The sequence below is a fragment of the Apiospora marii genome (assembly GCF_038362585.1).
Source record: "Apiospora marii strain CBS 49790 chromosome Unknown utg000003l_segment0_segment0, whole genome shotgun sequence".
Taxonomy (NCBI): domain Eukaryota; kingdom Fungi; phylum Ascomycota; class Sordariomycetes; order Amphisphaeriales; family Apiosporaceae; genus Apiospora; species Apiospora marii.
In genome coordinates this window covers 4,282,410-4,298,714 of record NW_027117374.1, presented here as the reverse complement: position 1 = coordinate 4,298,714, position 16,305 = coordinate 4,282,410, and the positions used below count along the sequence as shown (strand labels likewise).

Sequence of the window (16,305 nt, the reverse complement as noted above, 5' to 3'; positions counted from 1 at the left end):
AGAAAACGGAATATAAAAGTACCAAGACAGTGCATGACCTTCAGTCCAGGTAAGAATTACGCGTAGGCACCATGAAGCAATACCGTGTTGATTCGGTCCTCACCTAGTCTTATCACCCGTCGCGATGTCTCGAAGCGGGCCGCTACCCCGAACAGAGACCTGGCGCCATCGGATTATCGTCGAGGTTTACGCGAAGCGGTCGCGAATCACCACCAGCTACCAGTCGCATTGTTTCAACCTAGCTCCACTGCGCATGTCTCCAAGGCGTCTGGCCGACTACCGCACTCCGGACTACCACACACCAGACTACCGCTCTCCAGACTACCGCATTCCACTCCGCGATGCACATGTCGTTGTGGAGAAGGAACGGCGAAGTCGAGCGAGCAGCGTTAACCGCGCTCCGCGTCAACCACGTCAGCCGGCGCCAAGCAGGCTTGCAACAGAGCCCGCTCTGCCTAGTCATCAGTCCCGTCCAGCCTACGAACAAGCCGCTGCTCGGCACAATGCAGTGATCGCTGCCCGGCTGCCATGGGACGACCGAGACAAGAAGCGAGTCCGCTTTAGCCCCATCACGACGATTTGGTATTAGAGCAGGCTTTATTGTCTCTTGGTTTGACATGGTATCAATTGCGCAGTTTGACATTCTCATCTGATAAAATACAAAACTAAACCCTATGAAGAAATGGATATTACTTTGCTTGTGTATTGCCTTCTCGCTAGTCTGCTGGGGAAGGTAGTTTGACTCTTGTAGGCATGGTTACCCCTACTGCCAATTGAATGATTGACCATAGTATTGAGGGGCTGAGTACATCTGTGGCATCGGGCAGTTCATGTTGGGAGGGATCGTAACTTGCGAGTCCATTCCAGGGTTCATGGTGTAGGGGTTGACGTTTGCGAAATTCATGTTTGGGTAGTTCGCGCTCCAAGGCAGCGTGGTTTGAGGGTTCTGGTTCATCTGGGGGTTCATCTGGGGCTGCATGTTTGCAGGGTAGCTTGCGGGGAAGAAGCTGTTCGGAGGTAGAGTGTTCCCGAGTGGCGGTAGGAAGCTCCTGGCTTCCTGGTTCATGGCTTGAGGGTTTGTAGTATATGCTGGTGTAAAGCTACTGGCTTGGGGGTTCATGTTCTGGTTCGTGTTCGTGTTCTGGTTCGTGTTCATGTTCGGATTCATGCCCGGGTTCATGCTCGGGTTCAGGCTCGGGTTCATGCTCGGGTTCACGGGCGGGTTCATGCTCGGGTTCAGGCTCGGGTTCACGGGCGGGTTCATGCTCGGGTTCAGGCTCGGGTTCATGCTCGGGTTCATGCTCGGGTTCAGGCTCGGGTTCACGGGCGGGTTCATGCTCGGGTTCAGGCTCGGGTTCATGCTCGGGTTCATGCTCGGGTTCACGGGCGGGTTCATGCTCGGGTTCATGCTCGGGTTCAGGCTCGGGTTCATGCTCGGGTTCAGAGCTGCGGGTAGGAAGGCCTTGGCTTGGGGGTTCATAGCTGCGCTCTCCAGCATGTCGGACGCACGGGGCTGCTTGCCTTCCCGAGGCGACAGTGTATCCAGCAGCTCCTTGACCTCGCGCGAAACCAAATTCACCACTTCGGACTTGGAGTACCAGCTCCAGCTTGGTGTAGCTTCGCCCTCTGCAAACGAGATGACCTGCACAAGGCAGTCCGCCAGATGCAGCGCGCTCGTCGACTTGGCAACAGCAATGTTGTTGATGAAGAGGTTTTTGAACTTCAGGCTCCCCAAGTCTTCCTTCTGACCATAGGGCACGCTCTTTTCTTGCTTAGCCTTTCGCATTGCTCCAGTGAAGGAGCTGATCGCGGTACTATAGGTCTTAGCAGAGAGTAGCCGACAACGGCTGAAATCTCGCCCGTCGAGGCCTTCCATTTCCACGAGCATCTGGTTTTTCTTGGAGATGCCGTGAATGTACGCCCATACTTTGCTTCCCCTTGCATCCGGGTCAGGTATGTGGATCCACCGAGCCTGATCGGGGTGGAACTCGGAGTACTGGCTGAAGCGCGGAGGGCGCAGGGGGTTCTTGAAGAGATAATTCACCCTCGTATCCTGCGCGGGCAGTGTCCTTGGTTGGTTCCAGAGCCCGCTAGGGTTGTACGTTGGCAGCAGGATAGGAGGTCCTGCTGGGACCATCTGAGGTTCGTGGGAGTCTCCTGGATACATGAGCTGGCCATACTCGTGGCTCTTGGCCGCGGCAGACGGGGCGGGCGGGGCGGGCGGAGCCGTAAGGTGGGACGTTTGAAAAAGTTGGGGCGCTGGAACTGGCGCTGGTGCTTGGGGCCGAGGAGCTGGCTGTTGTCCGGGAGCTGGAACCTGGGGTGCTGGAGCTTGGGGCGCTGGGATCTGGGCGGAGTCCTGGGGCGCTGGGGCTTGAGGTTGAGGCACTGGAACTTGCGCAGGCACGTGGGCCTGTGGAGCTGGCTGTTGCTCCAGAGCTGGGACCTGGGATGCTGCTTGCGCTGGGGCTTGGGCATGGGGCACTGGGATCTGCGCTGTGGCCTGAGGCACGGGAGCTTGGCCCTGGGGCGCAGGGATGGTTTGAACAAGACTTTCCAGTGAATCTCCAGCCTTGATTCTCTTTCGAATGGATTCGACGTACTTCTTTTGGAAGAAAGAATCCCCACTACGTTGATTAATGAAATCTCTCAACGTTTGAATATGCCTTTTGGTATCGCCGTTGGCGGCACGGGAATGGATCTCTGTTAGCTTTTGAACAAGATCATGTCCTCCCAGGCTTAGAATGGTCTTCCTTGTTTGTTCCTCGAGGTCCTCCGTTGCGGTATGCTTCGTCAGACCATGCTTTCCGGTCGATGGATCCGCTGGATCCGCCGCATTCTTCTCGGGGTTAGCCGGTTCCCCGAGACGAGTAGCTGCGGTACTGGGAGATTCTACCTGGGCCGGAGGCTTCGGCTTCGGCTTCGGCTTCTGCGAGGAAGTGGAAATACCTGGCTGGTCTAGCTCTTTGGGAGGGCTAGGCTCAGCACTGCTCTGAGACGCTGCCGGGGCCTGAGGTTTCTGCTTCTGCCTCTGCGAGGGCGTGGGGGTTTCTGGTTGGTCTGGCTCACTGTGAAGCTCCGACTGAACTTCGGTCTGTGTATCCAGCGCGGCGGCCTTGCTCTTGTCCTCGGGTGAAGGCGATATGGTCGTGTCCATCCCGGTACTGTCGCCAGGCTCCGGTGTGGAGAAGAGGCCCGAATCGTCCCGGCTGGCCTCCCGTGATTCTTCGTTGTTGCCAGACCCGCCAAAAAAGTCCATCGCTCGATTGAGAAGATTTCTCGGAGCCGATGCCGGTGCCTTTGGCGAATCCACCGCAGCTGCGAACAGGGGGTCGCTGCCCGGCTTGGTTTGACGTTGAGGCGTTGACGCATCATCAGGAAACTCGTGGTTGGGGGGCTCTGGCATATTGATAGGGGTGCTTGGTCTTGCTCCAGCGACGGCTGTATCGACTTGCTTGGCCACTTCTTTGGCTGCTTTGTTCACCAAGGAGTGATCGGTCACCCAGTCTTCGGGGTACGTCGACTCCGCACCGGGCAGAGCGTTGTGTTGTCCGGCCAGCTCACGGAGCTTGGCCTGCGCCTCTTTGGGTACAGTGTGGTGGAACTTGTACGTGGGATGGGCCTTAAGAAAGGCCCAGAGCTGGTTCTGGAGTGGGTTTCCTTCCATGATGAGTGTTCCCTTCAGGTCAGTCGGGGCACGCCGGGACAAAAGAAAAGAAGTGGAAGAAAGGACCAAGCGTGGTTTTATAGATCTCTGTTGAAGTCTGTGGAAGAAGACAGTAAACGGGATGCCCGCATCCGTATCTCGCGTTCTGCATTCTGTAACCTACATGCTACACCATCCAGGCCGCATCTCTGTTTCCTGTTATGTGGCGTATATCGCCGCGCTTGATTCGCCCCTTGCCTTTTGCGCCGTCTCGAGGGTCTTGGAGAGGTACCTCCCGCCGAGACGCGGGACGGAAATCCGCCGGAGCGAATTCCATCGAAGCGTCGAGCTGGGACACGAGGTGTCGGAGGGGCCGAACAAAGCTGTCCTCTCCACACGCTAACGGCGGGTTAGTCTTGGGCGCGGGGGATCGGGTGGGGAGTTCCCCAAGAAGAAGGCTTCGGCCCTCGCGCCGGGACGCCGTCTCCACAAACTCCCTCATCTTCTTGAAAGACATCTCGTCGTGTAGCTCGTCCGGGTGTGCGTGCCGCTTCCAGTGCTTCGAGAAATGCTCGGGGAACTCCAGGGCTTCCTGGCACCGCTCGGTCGCGCCTGTGTTCGGGTAATAGAAGCGCAACTGGACGAGCGACTGCGGTCGTTAGCAACGCACGGGCAAGGGGGCTGGGCCATACCCTGTCCGGGTCGAGCTCGAGGAGGCTCGCGAGCGAGTCCTTGACCCAACTCTCCTGCTCGCGCCCCTCCAGCTTCCACAGGACGACGACCTGTCTCGTGAGCAGCCGGCCGCGCAGGAAGCCGGTGAAGCCTGCACCGGCATCTCGTCGCTTGCTCGCCTTCCGGAGGTGCGCCAGGTACAAGGCACAGGGCAGGACGCCGGCGATCCCGATCCCCTGCGCCGCCAGCACCACGGTCTCGTACAGCTCGGCGTGGACGTCCTTCCCGTAGGGGCCGTCGAGGAAGAGGACGTCGCCGGCCCGCTTCTGGCCCGCGGCCCCGGGCGATTGGACGAGGAACGTCATCTCGCCGGGCGCCTCGGCCTCTTTGGCGGCGGGGGACTCGTTCGCGGTCCGCGGCTCCAGGGCGCGCCAAGAATAGACAAGCATGGGATGGCCGAGGAACCTGTGGAAGGTCGGCGAATGGGCATTGTATATGTAGAAGTAGCAGCCTGGATACGGCCGAGCGTGGCGTGGACCTTGCACCTTCCACACCAGTCCAGGTCCATGCGACTGCACCGAGGTCAATGTGGCGCGGCCGGCCGCGAGGGTGCGGGCCACGCGGAACACCGCCAGCAAGGCCCACATCGCAAGCGAGACCATCGGGGCGATTCGCGGCGGCACGGGGAGCATGAAGACGTGCCACAGGAGGGCAACCAGGGTGAGGAGCGCTACAGGTTGCTGGATCCTCCGGAGGGACGTGCGCAATCGTCGGACGGCCGGGAACATGGGGGACAACAACAGAGCAGCCAGCACGTTCAGCATCACGACTATCTGTACACGCTCAGCCCGGGTCGACGCGGTGGGGCACGTGACTCACCATGCTTCCTGAGACGATGAAATCGGTGCTGGCCTGTCGGACGACGAGCGCGAGCGCGAAGTGCAGGAACGCCTCGATGGCTCCCAGGGAGAAAGACGATAGGCGCAACAGCTCGTACGCGCGCAACGAGAAGCCGGCCGCATCGAAGAGGGCATTGGTCCTCCCGCCGAGGAACACGGGGACCAGATTGACAGCGGCCGCTTGGGCACTTCGCTGGCTCAGCTCGGCCAGGGTGGGCGAGCCGTAGCCCAGGAGCAGCCCGTTGGCGGCGATGCAGCAGGCGAGGAAGAGCTTCGGGGCGAGGCTCAGCGCTTCGTACCAGTCGCAGACGGGGAGCCGCACGCGTTTCACGAGCGTGATGCGGATGGAATGGAGGAGGACAAAGAGCAGCAACGAGAGACCGAGGGCGATCACATACCAGCCGATCGGGTCCATTGTCGAGGCGGATGGGTCGGATCAGACGATGCGCCCCAGGTGCAGGCTAGGGTGCGAGGCATGGTGGGCGTTTTGTTGTGGTCACGCCTTGCAGGAATCCGGGAACGCGGAAACAGGCTCCAGCATTCTCCTTCCACAAAAAGCCGCCAACCACGGCAGCAGGGGTAGCCCGGGCATACCAGCACGAGGTGTGGCCGGGCAGCTGGTCAGCAGGCTCGAGGAATGCTCGCCTCAGCACGGCAACCGTCACGAACGCAAGGGATGGATGGAAGCGACGGCATGGCACATGGTTTATTATTAAACAAAACTGTCCTGCCCACCCCTGCTGTAACCCCGCAGCCAAGGCCAGGACCAACCGTTACAGCGGGCCAATCAACTACGGAATCAGCTACAGCGGGCCCACCGACTAAGCCATCAACTACTTGGCGCTAGGGCAATCCCTGGTGGAGGAGACTACCGTAATTGTCACCGTGGTGGACATCGTTGCGCCAGCAGCTACACCACCACCACCACCACTACCACCACAATCACCGCTGCCGCCACCGCTATGACTGGCAGTCGCTGTCGGGGCCAGACTCCCGTCGCTGTTGGCGCTAGATGCTGTTTTGGCCCCCCCCTCGGTCCCGGATGTCGTCGCCAGGGGGGGAGAGGTAGGCGCAGCAGGATGGGACGCCCAAGACCCTGTCGCGGTGGCAGTCGACGAAGGGACGAATGGGGCGGGAACCGCCTGTGTGACGCCCGTGGTCCTGACCGTGGTGAGCGTCTCGATGGCCGTGGTGCCGGATCGGGTTTGGGTGACCAGGCTAGTCGTCGTCTGGGAGGACTCGACGACACAGGCCACGGTGCCGACTTGATCGAGGGACGCGGGGTCCTCCAGCCTGCCGAGGCCGTCTGTGATGCGCACATAGCTGCAGGCCAGAGAGGGTGTGGATGCCCCAGCGCAGCGCCTCGCGCGTATTAGCCCAATCATCGCCGAGGAAAGGGCACGGATGTTCTTCTTACCACGACAGATACGCGTCGCCACTGGGCACGCCTTCGGGGAGGACCAGCTGCGCAACCTGAGCCCCCGTGCAGCTTATTGGTCCGAACTGCCACCGGATCGGGAGGAAGTTGGTGTCGGCAAAGTCGAGCATGGCGATGCAGCTGCTGCCAGCGGGCTTCTCCAGACTGTAGAGCACTGTCAGCTACGAGGCGATCTCCAGGGGGGCGTGGCCCCACCTTGCGGACAGGACCCCTCCCGCTTTCACCATGATTGGCGGGTCCAAGGTGCAAACGCGAGAGGGGACGGTGAACCCGGCCGCGGCGCTGACGAGGATCCCTATGCCTATGGCCAAGGAGCGGATCATTGTGGCTACTTTGTATACTATGGCGATCGAAAATGGCCTTTGCTATGCGCCATCGAGTCCAAGGGGGTTAGGGTCGGGACACAGCAGCTAATTATATACCGAGGGCGGCCCGCGTTGCTGAATTTGGTAACAGGTATTGGTCTTTCTGTCAACGAAGTTTGGAAAACAACATTTCGAAACGGCGCCGGCGCTTAACTTCGGCGGCGTCCCATATATTACACCGACCATGGAGCTGCCTCGGTATACAGAATGGCTCCAATGCCTACGAGCACACCTGCAGATACCTAGCACAATGACGGACGAGGAATTCGCCCAGCTTCTTTCCAGCGCCCGCGAACCGGGTGTTAATGACACCAGCAACCACGACGCGGCCGACTCGTCTTCGTTCTACCCCCAGTTTTACCCAGGTTACTTTGGTACTTGGGAAAATGGCCTTTATGGAATTGGTGATTCTATTATTGACCCAACCATGCACCCGGCTATAGACCCCGCCATGGACCCCGCGGTCCTGGCCGACCCCTTTGGGTACGCTACCCCGGACTGGACGGCCCCGAGCCTGCCCGCCTTGGACCAGAGCGCACCCCAGGCAGGCACCCAGCCGGATCTGGGGCCTGTCCACACCATGCTTCGCGACGTTTATGCCAGGCTGGACACCATCGAAACAGCAGCGGCCGGCTTGCAGGAGAAGCTGGACAAACTCCGGGATGGCCTCAGCTCCTTCTCGGACGATGCGTTCGGCATCCTACGCGACATCCACTCCAGCGTTGGCAGCGAGCGGGGCCGGATGGGAGGGGGCGAGAAGGAACAGGGCAATGGGGCCGACGCGGACGATTTCTCTCTCGCGAGCTTCTACGACGAGTACTTGCCCGAGAGCGTCCGCAGCGACGACTGTTTCCCCGAGAGCTTACTGAGCGACGAAGGCGACCTTGGCAACCTCGACAACCTCGACAGCCTCTAGTTTAGTTACACTTCCTGCTCCCGAGCTGTAATACATTCGTCTCTCGTTGTGCGCTTGCTGCTCTTTTGCTGTTTCCGTAAACCTGTCCGCTGAAATGACGTTCATGCCCTGAGAGAAGCATATTAAGCAGTCGGTAGCCCAGTCGGTAGCCCCCCTCCTCAGAACCTTGAGAGTCGCGCACATACGCCCCGTGAAAGCATGACGACCCGGTTGGACAAGAAGCTGCCGCCGCCGCCTAGACCGCCCAGGCCAGATACGCCGCTAGACGACGCGATGAGCCCGGCGTCCTCTAGCCACAGCGGCCGCAGCGCTAGGCCGGAGGAAGCTGCGATCCAGCGGTTGCGGGCGGACAACCGCGAGCTGAAAGCCGCCACCGCCCGGTTACAGAGCCGCCTGGAGGAAGTAGAGGGGAGGTGGCAAAAGAGCGAGGAGAGGTCGTCCCTACTCAGACAACAAACTTTGCATTACCGTCGCCAGCTCGAGGAACAGAACGAGCAGCTCAGACGGCTCGCCACCACGGTTCGCGTGGCGTTTTCCGACTACCTCGTTCAGCTGGACTCCCAAATGACGGCCGGACAAGGCACGGAAGCGCAAAGCGAGGCAGGGGGGGATGAGGTGTGTATCTATCACGATGCCTGCGACCGCACCTCCGAGTACTCGCAGGACGGCAACTTCATTTGATTTGATAGTGTGCGGAAGGGGGGGGAGGGGGGTGCTCGTCGGTTTACTGCAAACGAGGGTTTGGATGAGCGTTTTTGAATACAGCAACTTTCCAGTGGCCCCTCCACAACATGCTCAAGTACAAAACGATTGCCCACCCTCGTAGGTCAGTTCTCAGACAGCGTGAGCAAAACAGTGCCAGTGAACAAAATGGGAGCCCTTCGAACGACCGCCTTCGCCATCGGCGCAGTTATTGCACTGATCCTGTATGTCACCGTATAGATGGGCTGGCTGTCGCTAACGTCGACACACAGTATTCCCCGCCGCAGACGTTCACGCCGCCCCCGGTCGAACCCAAGACGCAGCGACGCACGGTCCCGAAGACGAAGCACCCACCGGTTCTGAGAAGAGAGGTCGCGCGGTCTCGGACGGGCCGCAGCATTGGATAGGAGAGCCTGGATCTGCTATGGTGCAAGGTGGATCAGTATACTAGAAATTCAAGCACGATTTGACTTCGCCTTCATGCAACTGTAGTGATGCACGGGGATCGTGATTTTGGCCAGGTTGTTCAACGAGCCAGTAGGAGAAATGGAGCGTTGCATGCATACATTTACGAACCAGGACTAGCGTGCCCCGACATACTGGGAGACACTAATTCTAGGACAACACTACTATCATTATCGATAAGCCCGGCTACCTAGCCTATCATTTGCGGACTAGGCGCGCCTGACGAGAAACCCCTACTGCCAGACCATCCACTTTACCGGTAGCGCCGAAGAGGCCCGAGGACGAAGATCCCTGCCGAGGTGCTGAGAAGCAGGAGGGCCGAACAGGCCAATGCGCCTTGTACCATGCGATTGACGACCCCCTGCTGCGTCTCGAACCCCGCTTTCGTGGCGGCCTCTAGCACGCTCGTCGAAACGATCAGAAAGAGGAGGGTGGGGGCCAGTGCCAGGGCGCCACCGACGACGGCCAGGAACAAGCGCAGGCAGAAGCGGATCTTCGAAGCAAGCACGGACAGTGAGCAGAGCAGGAGGAAGGAGACGAGGGTGAAGAAGATGTCGAGGGCAATGACCTGCCTGATGCTCAGCCGGTGGACCACGTCCAGCGCGGGAAGGAGGGCTTGCACGGCGGGGAGGTGCGACCAGGCGGTGATGGCAGTCTGTAGGTCGGCACACCGGATTCGGTCCACGAACCCGACGCACGCCGACTCGGTACCCAGCGTGACGTGGAGGGCGGCCTTTCGCAGCTCGTTCCTGGCGGCGCCTACCCTGGCCGTGAGGATCCCGTCCTCGGCCAGGCCTGGCAGCGTGAGCACCAGCACGCCCAGCACCACATGGGCGGCACAGGCCAGGGCGGAGGTGAGATGCAGGAGAGCTTGCAGCATGATGTCTGGATGTCCGGCCGCGGCAAGCCTGGGTCTCCCGCACGAGGCAGCGGGGACCTTTATACTCATGCCCCGTAAGCGGGCCTCCCGTTTCCGGTATCCTGTCCTTCGTTTCGCGGGTTCACGAAGCCGCTGCCTCGTTCCGGGAAGCTGTTTTCGCATCCAGGCCGAGCGGCGAGTATAAATGCGGGGGAGAGATCCCCGGGACGCGACGCGGCCCCGTGCCACAAACGAACCGACAATGGATGGCCGCCTCGTGGGCATCATCCAGGTCCCGATCGCCCACCTGCGCTTTCGCCATGACCTGGCGCCGCGCGAGCTCGACCCGCGAACGAGCGAGCGCCTCGCCTCGAGGATTCGGTTGGAGCCACGGCCGTTCGACCCGGAGAACCGCGTGGGCGGCGTGGTAGACGAGTACACGCTGTCTCTCGTCCTGGCCGACCTCCGCATGTCTCGAGAGCAGCTGCAGCACACGGTCTGTAGTGAGCAGTACCCTTGCCTCCCTTCGAGGTGGATCGAGTACGTGCATGGGCAGCATCGGATCGAGGCCGCGCGCGCCGAGCTGGGCGACGGGTTCCTGTGGGTGGTGGAGCTCCGCTGGTTCCGGGAGCTCAGCTTCGCCTATCTGTCGGTGCTCCACGACGTGAAAAGTCGGGCCGAGCGTTTCTCGCACGAGACTCCGTACTCGGACGGCGAGTGCTATCTGAACATTGCCCAGAATCAGGACAGGAGCGATTCGGAGGAAGTGCTGAAATGGGCCCAGCGGCTGACGTACAGGAAGAACCTCGCCTACGGCAACATCCAGGGCCGCGACGACATGAACAGGCTCTTTGATGCCCTCCGGGCGATACGAGGACTCTGGCCGGGGAAACGACTCGGCAGCTACGCCCACTACTTTGCGCTGCACTGCGATGAACAGATGTACCACTACTTCGAATCCATGCACCAGGTGTGGCTGCTGCGCATCGCACACGGCGACCCGGACCTGCTCCGCCACGTCGACCCCGGCACGGTGCGGTTCCTAGAGGGCCTGGCGCCGGGCGCGAACGAGCGGGACCGCGCCTTGACCGAGGCGGCCTTTGACAAGGGGCAGATCTTTGGCGAGGTGGCGGATCCGGAGCTGCGCTCGGCGATCAGGCGAGACCTGCTGCAGGTAAGCGTCATCATCCCCTCTTTCCGGACGTTCCATGAGCACATGAAGTACTTCTCCATCGCAGCCAAGATCATACGAACGCTGCTCTTGCGCGACGACCCCGGGGCAGCGCACGGGGGCCGGGCCCGGTCGGGGCGGTCCAAGGCAGACCCGGAGCCGTCGCTCGTGGAGGCGCTGTGGGGCTGCTGGTCCGAGCCCGAGAACGCCGTGGTCGAGGTCGGGGAGGGCGAGTTCCAGCCGGTCGTGGGGCCGTTCACGTTCCACCAGGCGGTCCAGTCGCTGCTGCTCGTGCCCCTCCGGCAGTTTCCTTATCTCAGCACGAAGGACGCGCCGAGGGTGGACGGGGGGGACGAGGTCGTCCCCGCCATCCGCCCCGGCAGTCTTTCCCTGCTGTACAAGCGTGCGCAGCTGTTCGGGTTCCGGAACAAACGCATCGACGAGGGCGCGGCGCGGCTCGCGGACGAGTCGACTCCGATCTGCGAGGATGTCCCGTGCGAGGGCGTCTCGGTGGTGGCCAAGAACCGGCGCTGGGGCCGGCCGCACACGCGGACGCTGCGGGCCATCCAGCAGGTCGGGTTCCTGCCGCAGCTGGCCGACCCGCCGGGCTGGGCTTGCGAGCCCTCCGTCCTGCTCGTGTTCCGCAGTTTTTTCCAGGCCTTCTTGGGGCCTTGCACCGTCTCGCTGGACCGACAGAAGCCGACCGTGTCGCTGAACTACCACGTGGGGCAGCGAGGTGGTCCACCCGCCACGCCGAACGCATCGCTGCGCCGCACCGTTTCGCCCTCCGAGCATGGGGACACCGTCATGATGGACGCCAGCCGCGATGCGCATCAGAGGGTGCTGGATGAAGCCGGCCGAACCGGCCCTGCTTCACCGGACGAAGCACCCCATGGCGCTCCAGACCCCTGGCCGAACGAGGATACCTGCATGACCGACTCCTCCCCCGTCCGCGACACCTGGATGACCCCTACCCGCGATACCTGCATGGCGGACTCGCCGGACGAAGACAGCTGCATGCTCGACTCGCCCGCCCCGGACACAGCAAGCCAGACCGACGGCTACTCGGAACCGCCACACTCCCCGGTACCGACACAGCACGTGCTTCCGTCGCTGGCGTCTCTCCTCTCCGATCCAGGCCTGGGTCATCCGGGTCCTGCTACGACGATAGCATCAGGGTCGCTGCACCCGAGCTTGCCCCTGTCGCCCGAGCGCCCGCCGGCGCTTGGCTCGCCTCACGCCTCCAGTATGATGTCCTCCAGCATGATGTTGCCGGCGCCAGCCCGAGGCTCGACGCAGGACTGGCGGACTACCCGCTCGGACTACTCGATCCTGGCCCCCAGCCGGCGAGACACCTACTGGAACTCGATGACGACGCAGCCGTCGGCCCAAGACGGGCCGCTCGGAGCGCCTGCGTCGCCGCGGCTGCCTCGGCTCCCCCCTCCCGACCGATACCCCGCGCTGAACCCGTACGCCAGCCTACCCGAGCGGTGGGACGATGTCAGCCTGACGCCGGACTCGCGGGCTCCCAGGATACCACGCTCACTCTTCGACGCCGGGTCGCCCACGGACGTCCCAGGGATGGGTGAAGCATCCCCGTTCATGAGCGTGGCAAACCACTCTACTCTTCTCTCTCCTAGAAGCAGAACAGGCTCCTCCATGTCCGCCACGCCGGACATCGCGACGAGTGATAGGGGATCCGCAGCGTATGCCCGTTCCATTCTCGGTGCTGCCCCATCACGCTGGTCTGGGGGTCGATTCTCGCAGCCCTTTGGGACGACGATGGACTGGGTGCAGAACGTCGTTCCGCGTCGGCGCACCACGGCTGTGCCAGGGGTGCTCACGGGTGAGCAGGGATTCGAAGACAGCGATGACGAGCGTTGGGGGCTCTGGTAGCATGAAATAGACCTAGTATATATATGTATGATTGTACAGCTCTATAAATCTCATGCATAGTCTATATGTGTTCGACGCATTGTGCTACGGATAGTATAATGTCATACTGATTGATTGTGGACACGCGGTCGGCGTGGTGGGGCCTGAGATGGCGGGGGTGCAAAGCCCTGATTTTCGCATCTCTCTACCCGGTCTTTCTCGCGTTGAATATGCAGGTCTTTGGTGTCTGAGCGCGGGCCCAAACATCTCTTCTGGGCATGCGCTCGCTGCATGGAGCACATAAGCTCTTGCTGAACCTAGATGTGCCCACCTCGTGTTGAACCATGCTACAGCGTGCTGTATCCGATTCGTTGCTCTATCCGTGTCTTGTTTATACATTGTTGATAACATACGAAACGAGTAACAAATGCTCGCTTCGTACCGGTACCAGCCTCCAATACCGAAGTTTCGATCCCGGAATGTCTCCTAAGGATGCTGTGAAAGCAGAACAGTTCACGGAAAATGGACCAGGCCACATCGTATAACAGGGTCGACTGGCGCGGCACGGTATTTCCATCGTAACAAGCCAAGTAGAAAAAGATGGACGGCAGCATCAACCCGCACGCTCTTCACACTTTCGACCATTTCAATGGCGTTCCTAGTGTAAACGGCATGAGCGGCATCCGTGGCATCAACGATGGCAGCAGTGTCAACGGCGCCAACGGAATGAATGGGCTCAACGGTTTCCATGGCATTCATGGCATCAACGAATCTCTAGGAGGTTCGGGCTCGGGAAGCTACTCGACAGATCAGAATACGCCTGCTTCCCCGGAATACCGAAGCGATGCAGTGTCGCCGCAGCCGCAGCCGCAACCCTACTACCAAGCGCCAAACGTGATGCTCGGTCCACTCAATGCAATCCCCGACCACGCGCACTACGCTCAGCTGATCAGCAAGGTCAAAGAAAATGCAAAGTGTGCGATCTCACGTCAATCAGCGACGATTATTGACCCAATGGAGCATAGCACAGTACAGAATATCTTAACGAGTCCTACGAGGGCCAACATGGAAAGTCTGCACGCCACGCTGGCGTCGCCAGAATTCCGCCCAGAGCGGATTGCGAACCTGCTGGGCTACCAAGCGGCCCTCTACGGTGCCCTTGCCTACTTCGCGCAGACGAGACAGAACTACGATGCGGCCGGCGGCATGGAAGTCGAAGGGGAGCGTCTTATCGACCTTCTCTTGTTCGCCACACTCGTCTACCCCCGCTTGACGCACCTCGCCGACCTCTTGGACCATCCAGCTGATCACAATCCAGCTGATCCTTGAGTTCGCATGGTGGGTGGATGGGTGGGGCAGGGCTGCCGGCTGCACGCCCCGCGTTGCGCCGCAGGTTCGGCCGCATGGGGCTGGCATCCCGTGAATTGGAGCCCTGTTTCCGTTGGTCAGTTTGGCGCGTTGGTTCTTCTTTTTGCCGCTAGGCGAGCATCGAGGAATGGATGCCAGTATGGGCTGGTTGAAGTTGGTTGGTTCCATTCTCGACCGCAGGAAATAGCAAACAATACCACAGATTGAAATATATATGCGTTGCCCAGTCTACCATTCCGGTTCGGTGCTTGCCGTACGAGCGCGCGAAGATGGCATGAGCAATCATGGAGGTAAGGAGAGCAATTGCGTCGTTGTAATTCGCTGGCTAACCTGATAAGACCTTTGTCCAAGCAAAGCAGGCAATTCTGCGCCTAGTCAATGCACTACCCCGCACGCCGCCGCCGGATCGTCTGCGCATGCAGCAGGAGTGGATCCGCTTACTGGACCAGGTTACGGACATGCTATCAGGCATAGAGGAAACCGGCGACGCACTGGGTCACCATCTGCGACAGACACCGGCATCGACAAGACGGCAGACCTCTGGCCTACGACCGGCACCCGGCCTTTCGCCCCCCACACCTTCGACGGGAAGGTACCAGCGGAGGGCTGGCGGCACTAGACACAACCGCGAGGCCAGCGATGAGCCTTGCCGCAACGACGACGTCCGGGCGGGGGCCAGGGCCGAGGCGATCCGCCGGCGCGACACAAAACTCGTGCCGCTTCTGGCCGGGTCCATCGGGACCCGAGAGCGTCTGGACGAGCTGAAAGAAGCATGGGCGCAGACGGGAGCCTGCGTGCTGCCGGGCTGGAACCCGGCGCCGAACGTCGCCGAGGCGGTCTGGGCCATCGACACGCTCGAAAGCTCGGTCTTCAAGCAAGAGATTCAGCGGCGCTTCTATCTCACGGCGCTCATGGCGCAGTACGAGGGGGTGGCGACGGAGCTCTCTGGGAGCCGCCCCGAACACGTCTCAAGGACGAGAAGGAGAGGCGCGCGCCAGTATCGCCGCCCGGACAGCGAAGTCCTCCGCATCCTCATGGAGCAGGCGTGGCCGGGCCTGGAGCGAGCCGACACCGTGGCGGCGTCTTCCGCAGAGTACCAGACCAAGCTCGACCAGCTCAAGAAGAAGCTCAAGGCCGCGCGGAGATGGGCGGCGCTGGATCGCGCATTGGACACGGGGGTCTTCTCCCTGGTGCCGGCGGGGCCCAAGACGGAGTTTGGGTCGAAAAAGTAAGCCATCCCCCAAGAGGTCGGTGTCGTGCTGACATGCCAGGGTCGAGCGATTGTCGGATCGCAATTTCGAACGGCTCGTAGGGAACCTTGAAAAAAGAAAGGAAGCGATCGGCCAGCTAGCGAGGGAGGCGAGAGCACTGATGGGCATTTCGTAGGCACGTATCTATGCCAGTTAATAATAAAAAGTGTATAAGTAAGACGGTTCGCGCTGCCAAATGCAAAGCGTCCAACGTGGACCCTGACTTCTAAGCTCTCTCCGTTCCCAAGATTGCTTCGCTACTCCGTACACTTCCGTCTCATGGGCTCCATACCCGACACATGGCAGCCCCGCGGCCGCTGGGTCCTCCTCCCGGCCTCGCCCTTGTCCGTGGCCATCCGTCCCAGCGATGCGCAGCAAAGCGACGTGGCCGTCGAGTTTATGCCGTGGGATACGGTCCGCACAGTCCGGAACCGGCTCGCGCGGAAGCTCGGCCTAGCTGTACGTCGCACGAAAACCCGCCTTCCGCAGAGGCCGCGCTGACCATACACAGCACGGGAGGGGCCTGCGTCTGATGTATTTGGGAAAGCCCCTGGACGAGGACCGTCCGCTCCCGGCGCAGGGATGGAGGGAGGGACATGTGGTCAGCGCTTTCCAGCTGCATGTCGACGGAAAGGCTGTCTTGCTGAGACGTCCTGAGAAGTCCTGATATCTAGCATAG

The 16,305-nt window shown here is 60.9% G+C and overlaps 12 protein-coding genes across 12 annotated transcripts; 7 read left to right on the top strand and 5 right to left on the bottom strand.

The window, feature by feature from the left end:
- Window positions 1–124: 124 nt before the first annotated feature.
- On the top strand, window positions 125–589 carry PG985_004890 (uncharacterized protein; the record flags this gene model as incomplete). Its single annotated transcript, XM_066824659.1, has 1 exon — window positions 125–589. The coding sequence occupies one exon, from the start codon at window positions 125–127 to the stop codon at window positions 587–589; it is 465 nt and encodes a 154-aa protein (XP_066687819.1).
- Window positions 590–763: 174 nt separating this feature from the next.
- PG985_004889 (uncharacterized protein) lies at window positions 764–3,667 on the bottom strand (the record flags this gene model as incomplete). Its single annotated transcript, XM_066824658.1, has 1 exon — window positions 764–3,667. One exon carries the CDS (start codon window positions 3,665–3,667, stop codon window positions 764–766), a length of 2,904 nt encoding a protein of 967 aa, XP_066687818.1.
- Window positions 3,668–3,833: 166 nt separating this feature from the next.
- Window positions 3,834–5,632, bottom strand: PG985_004888 (uncharacterized protein; the record flags this gene model as incomplete). The annotated part of the gene is made up of 3 exons (XM_066824657.1): window positions 3,834–4,295; window positions 4,339–5,151; window positions 5,198–5,632. The coding sequence occupies 3 exons, from the start codon at window positions 5,630–5,632 to the stop codon at window positions 3,834–3,836; spliced, it is 1,710 nt and encodes a 569-aa protein (XP_066687817.1).
- A 418-nt stretch (window positions 5,633–6,050) lies between these two features.
- On the bottom strand, window positions 6,051–6,602 carry PG985_004887 (uncharacterized protein; the record flags this gene model as incomplete). The annotated part of the gene is made up of 1 exon (XM_066824656.1): window positions 6,051–6,602. One exon carries the CDS (start codon window positions 6,600–6,602, stop codon window positions 6,051–6,053), a length of 552 nt encoding a protein of 183 aa, XP_066687816.1.
- A 28-nt stretch (window positions 6,603–6,630) lies between these two features.
- Window positions 6,631–6,978, bottom strand: PG985_004886 (uncharacterized protein; the record flags this gene model as incomplete). The annotated part of the gene is made up of 2 exons (XM_066824655.1): window positions 6,631–6,799; window positions 6,860–6,978. 2 exons carry the CDS (start codon window positions 6,976–6,978, stop codon window positions 6,631–6,633), a joined length of 288 nt encoding a protein of 95 aa, XP_066687815.1.
- A 292-nt stretch (window positions 6,979–7,270) lies between these two features.
- On the top strand, window positions 7,271–7,936 carry PG985_004885 (uncharacterized protein; the record flags this gene model as incomplete). Its single annotated transcript, XM_066824654.1, has 1 exon — window positions 7,271–7,936. The coding sequence occupies one exon, from the start codon at window positions 7,271–7,273 to the stop codon at window positions 7,934–7,936; it is 666 nt and encodes a 221-aa protein (XP_066687814.1).
- A 198-nt stretch (window positions 7,937–8,134) lies between these two features.
- On the top strand, window positions 8,135–8,617 carry PG985_004884 (uncharacterized protein; the record flags this gene model as incomplete). Its single annotated transcript, XM_066824653.1, has 1 exon — window positions 8,135–8,617. One exon carries the CDS (start codon window positions 8,135–8,137, stop codon window positions 8,615–8,617), a length of 483 nt encoding a protein of 160 aa, XP_066687813.1.
- Window positions 8,618–8,727: 110 nt separating this feature from the next.
- Window positions 8,728–9,089, top strand: PG985_004883 (uncharacterized protein; the record flags this gene model as incomplete). Its single annotated transcript, XM_066824652.1, has 2 exons — window positions 8,728–8,758; window positions 8,911–9,089. 2 exons carry the CDS (start codon window positions 8,728–8,730, stop codon window positions 9,087–9,089), a joined length of 210 nt encoding a protein of 69 aa, XP_066687812.1.
- Window positions 9,090–9,356: 267 nt separating this feature from the next.
- On the bottom strand, window positions 9,357–9,983 carry PG985_004882 (uncharacterized protein; the record flags this gene model as incomplete). The annotated part of the gene is made up of 1 exon (XM_066824651.1): window positions 9,357–9,983. The coding sequence occupies one exon, from the start codon at window positions 9,981–9,983 to the stop codon at window positions 9,357–9,359; it is 627 nt and encodes a 208-aa protein (XP_066687811.1).
- Window positions 9,984–10,224: 241 nt separating this feature from the next.
- PG985_004881 (uncharacterized protein) lies at window positions 10,225–13,029 on the top strand (the record flags this gene model as incomplete). The annotated part of the gene is made up of 1 exon (XM_066824650.1): window positions 10,225–13,029. The coding sequence occupies one exon, from the start codon at window positions 10,225–10,227 to the stop codon at window positions 13,027–13,029; it is 2,805 nt and encodes a 934-aa protein (XP_066687810.1).
- A 579-nt stretch (window positions 13,030–13,608) lies between these two features.
- Window positions 13,609–14,337, top strand: PG985_004880 (uncharacterized protein; the record flags this gene model as incomplete). The annotated part of the gene is made up of 1 exon (XM_066824649.1): window positions 13,609–14,337. The coding sequence occupies one exon, from the start codon at window positions 13,609–13,611 to the stop codon at window positions 14,335–14,337; it is 729 nt and encodes a 242-aa protein (XP_066687809.1).
- Window positions 14,338–14,660: 323 nt separating this feature from the next.
- On the top strand, window positions 14,661–16,293 carry PG985_004879 (uncharacterized protein; the record flags this gene model as incomplete). Its single annotated transcript, XM_066824648.1, has 4 exons — window positions 14,661–14,666; window positions 14,715–15,604; window positions 15,875–16,085; window positions 16,138–16,293. The coding sequence occupies 4 exons, from the start codon at window positions 14,661–14,663 to the stop codon at window positions 16,291–16,293; spliced, it is 1,263 nt and encodes a 420-aa protein (XP_066687808.1).
- Window positions 16,294–16,305: the final 12 nt, after the last annotated feature.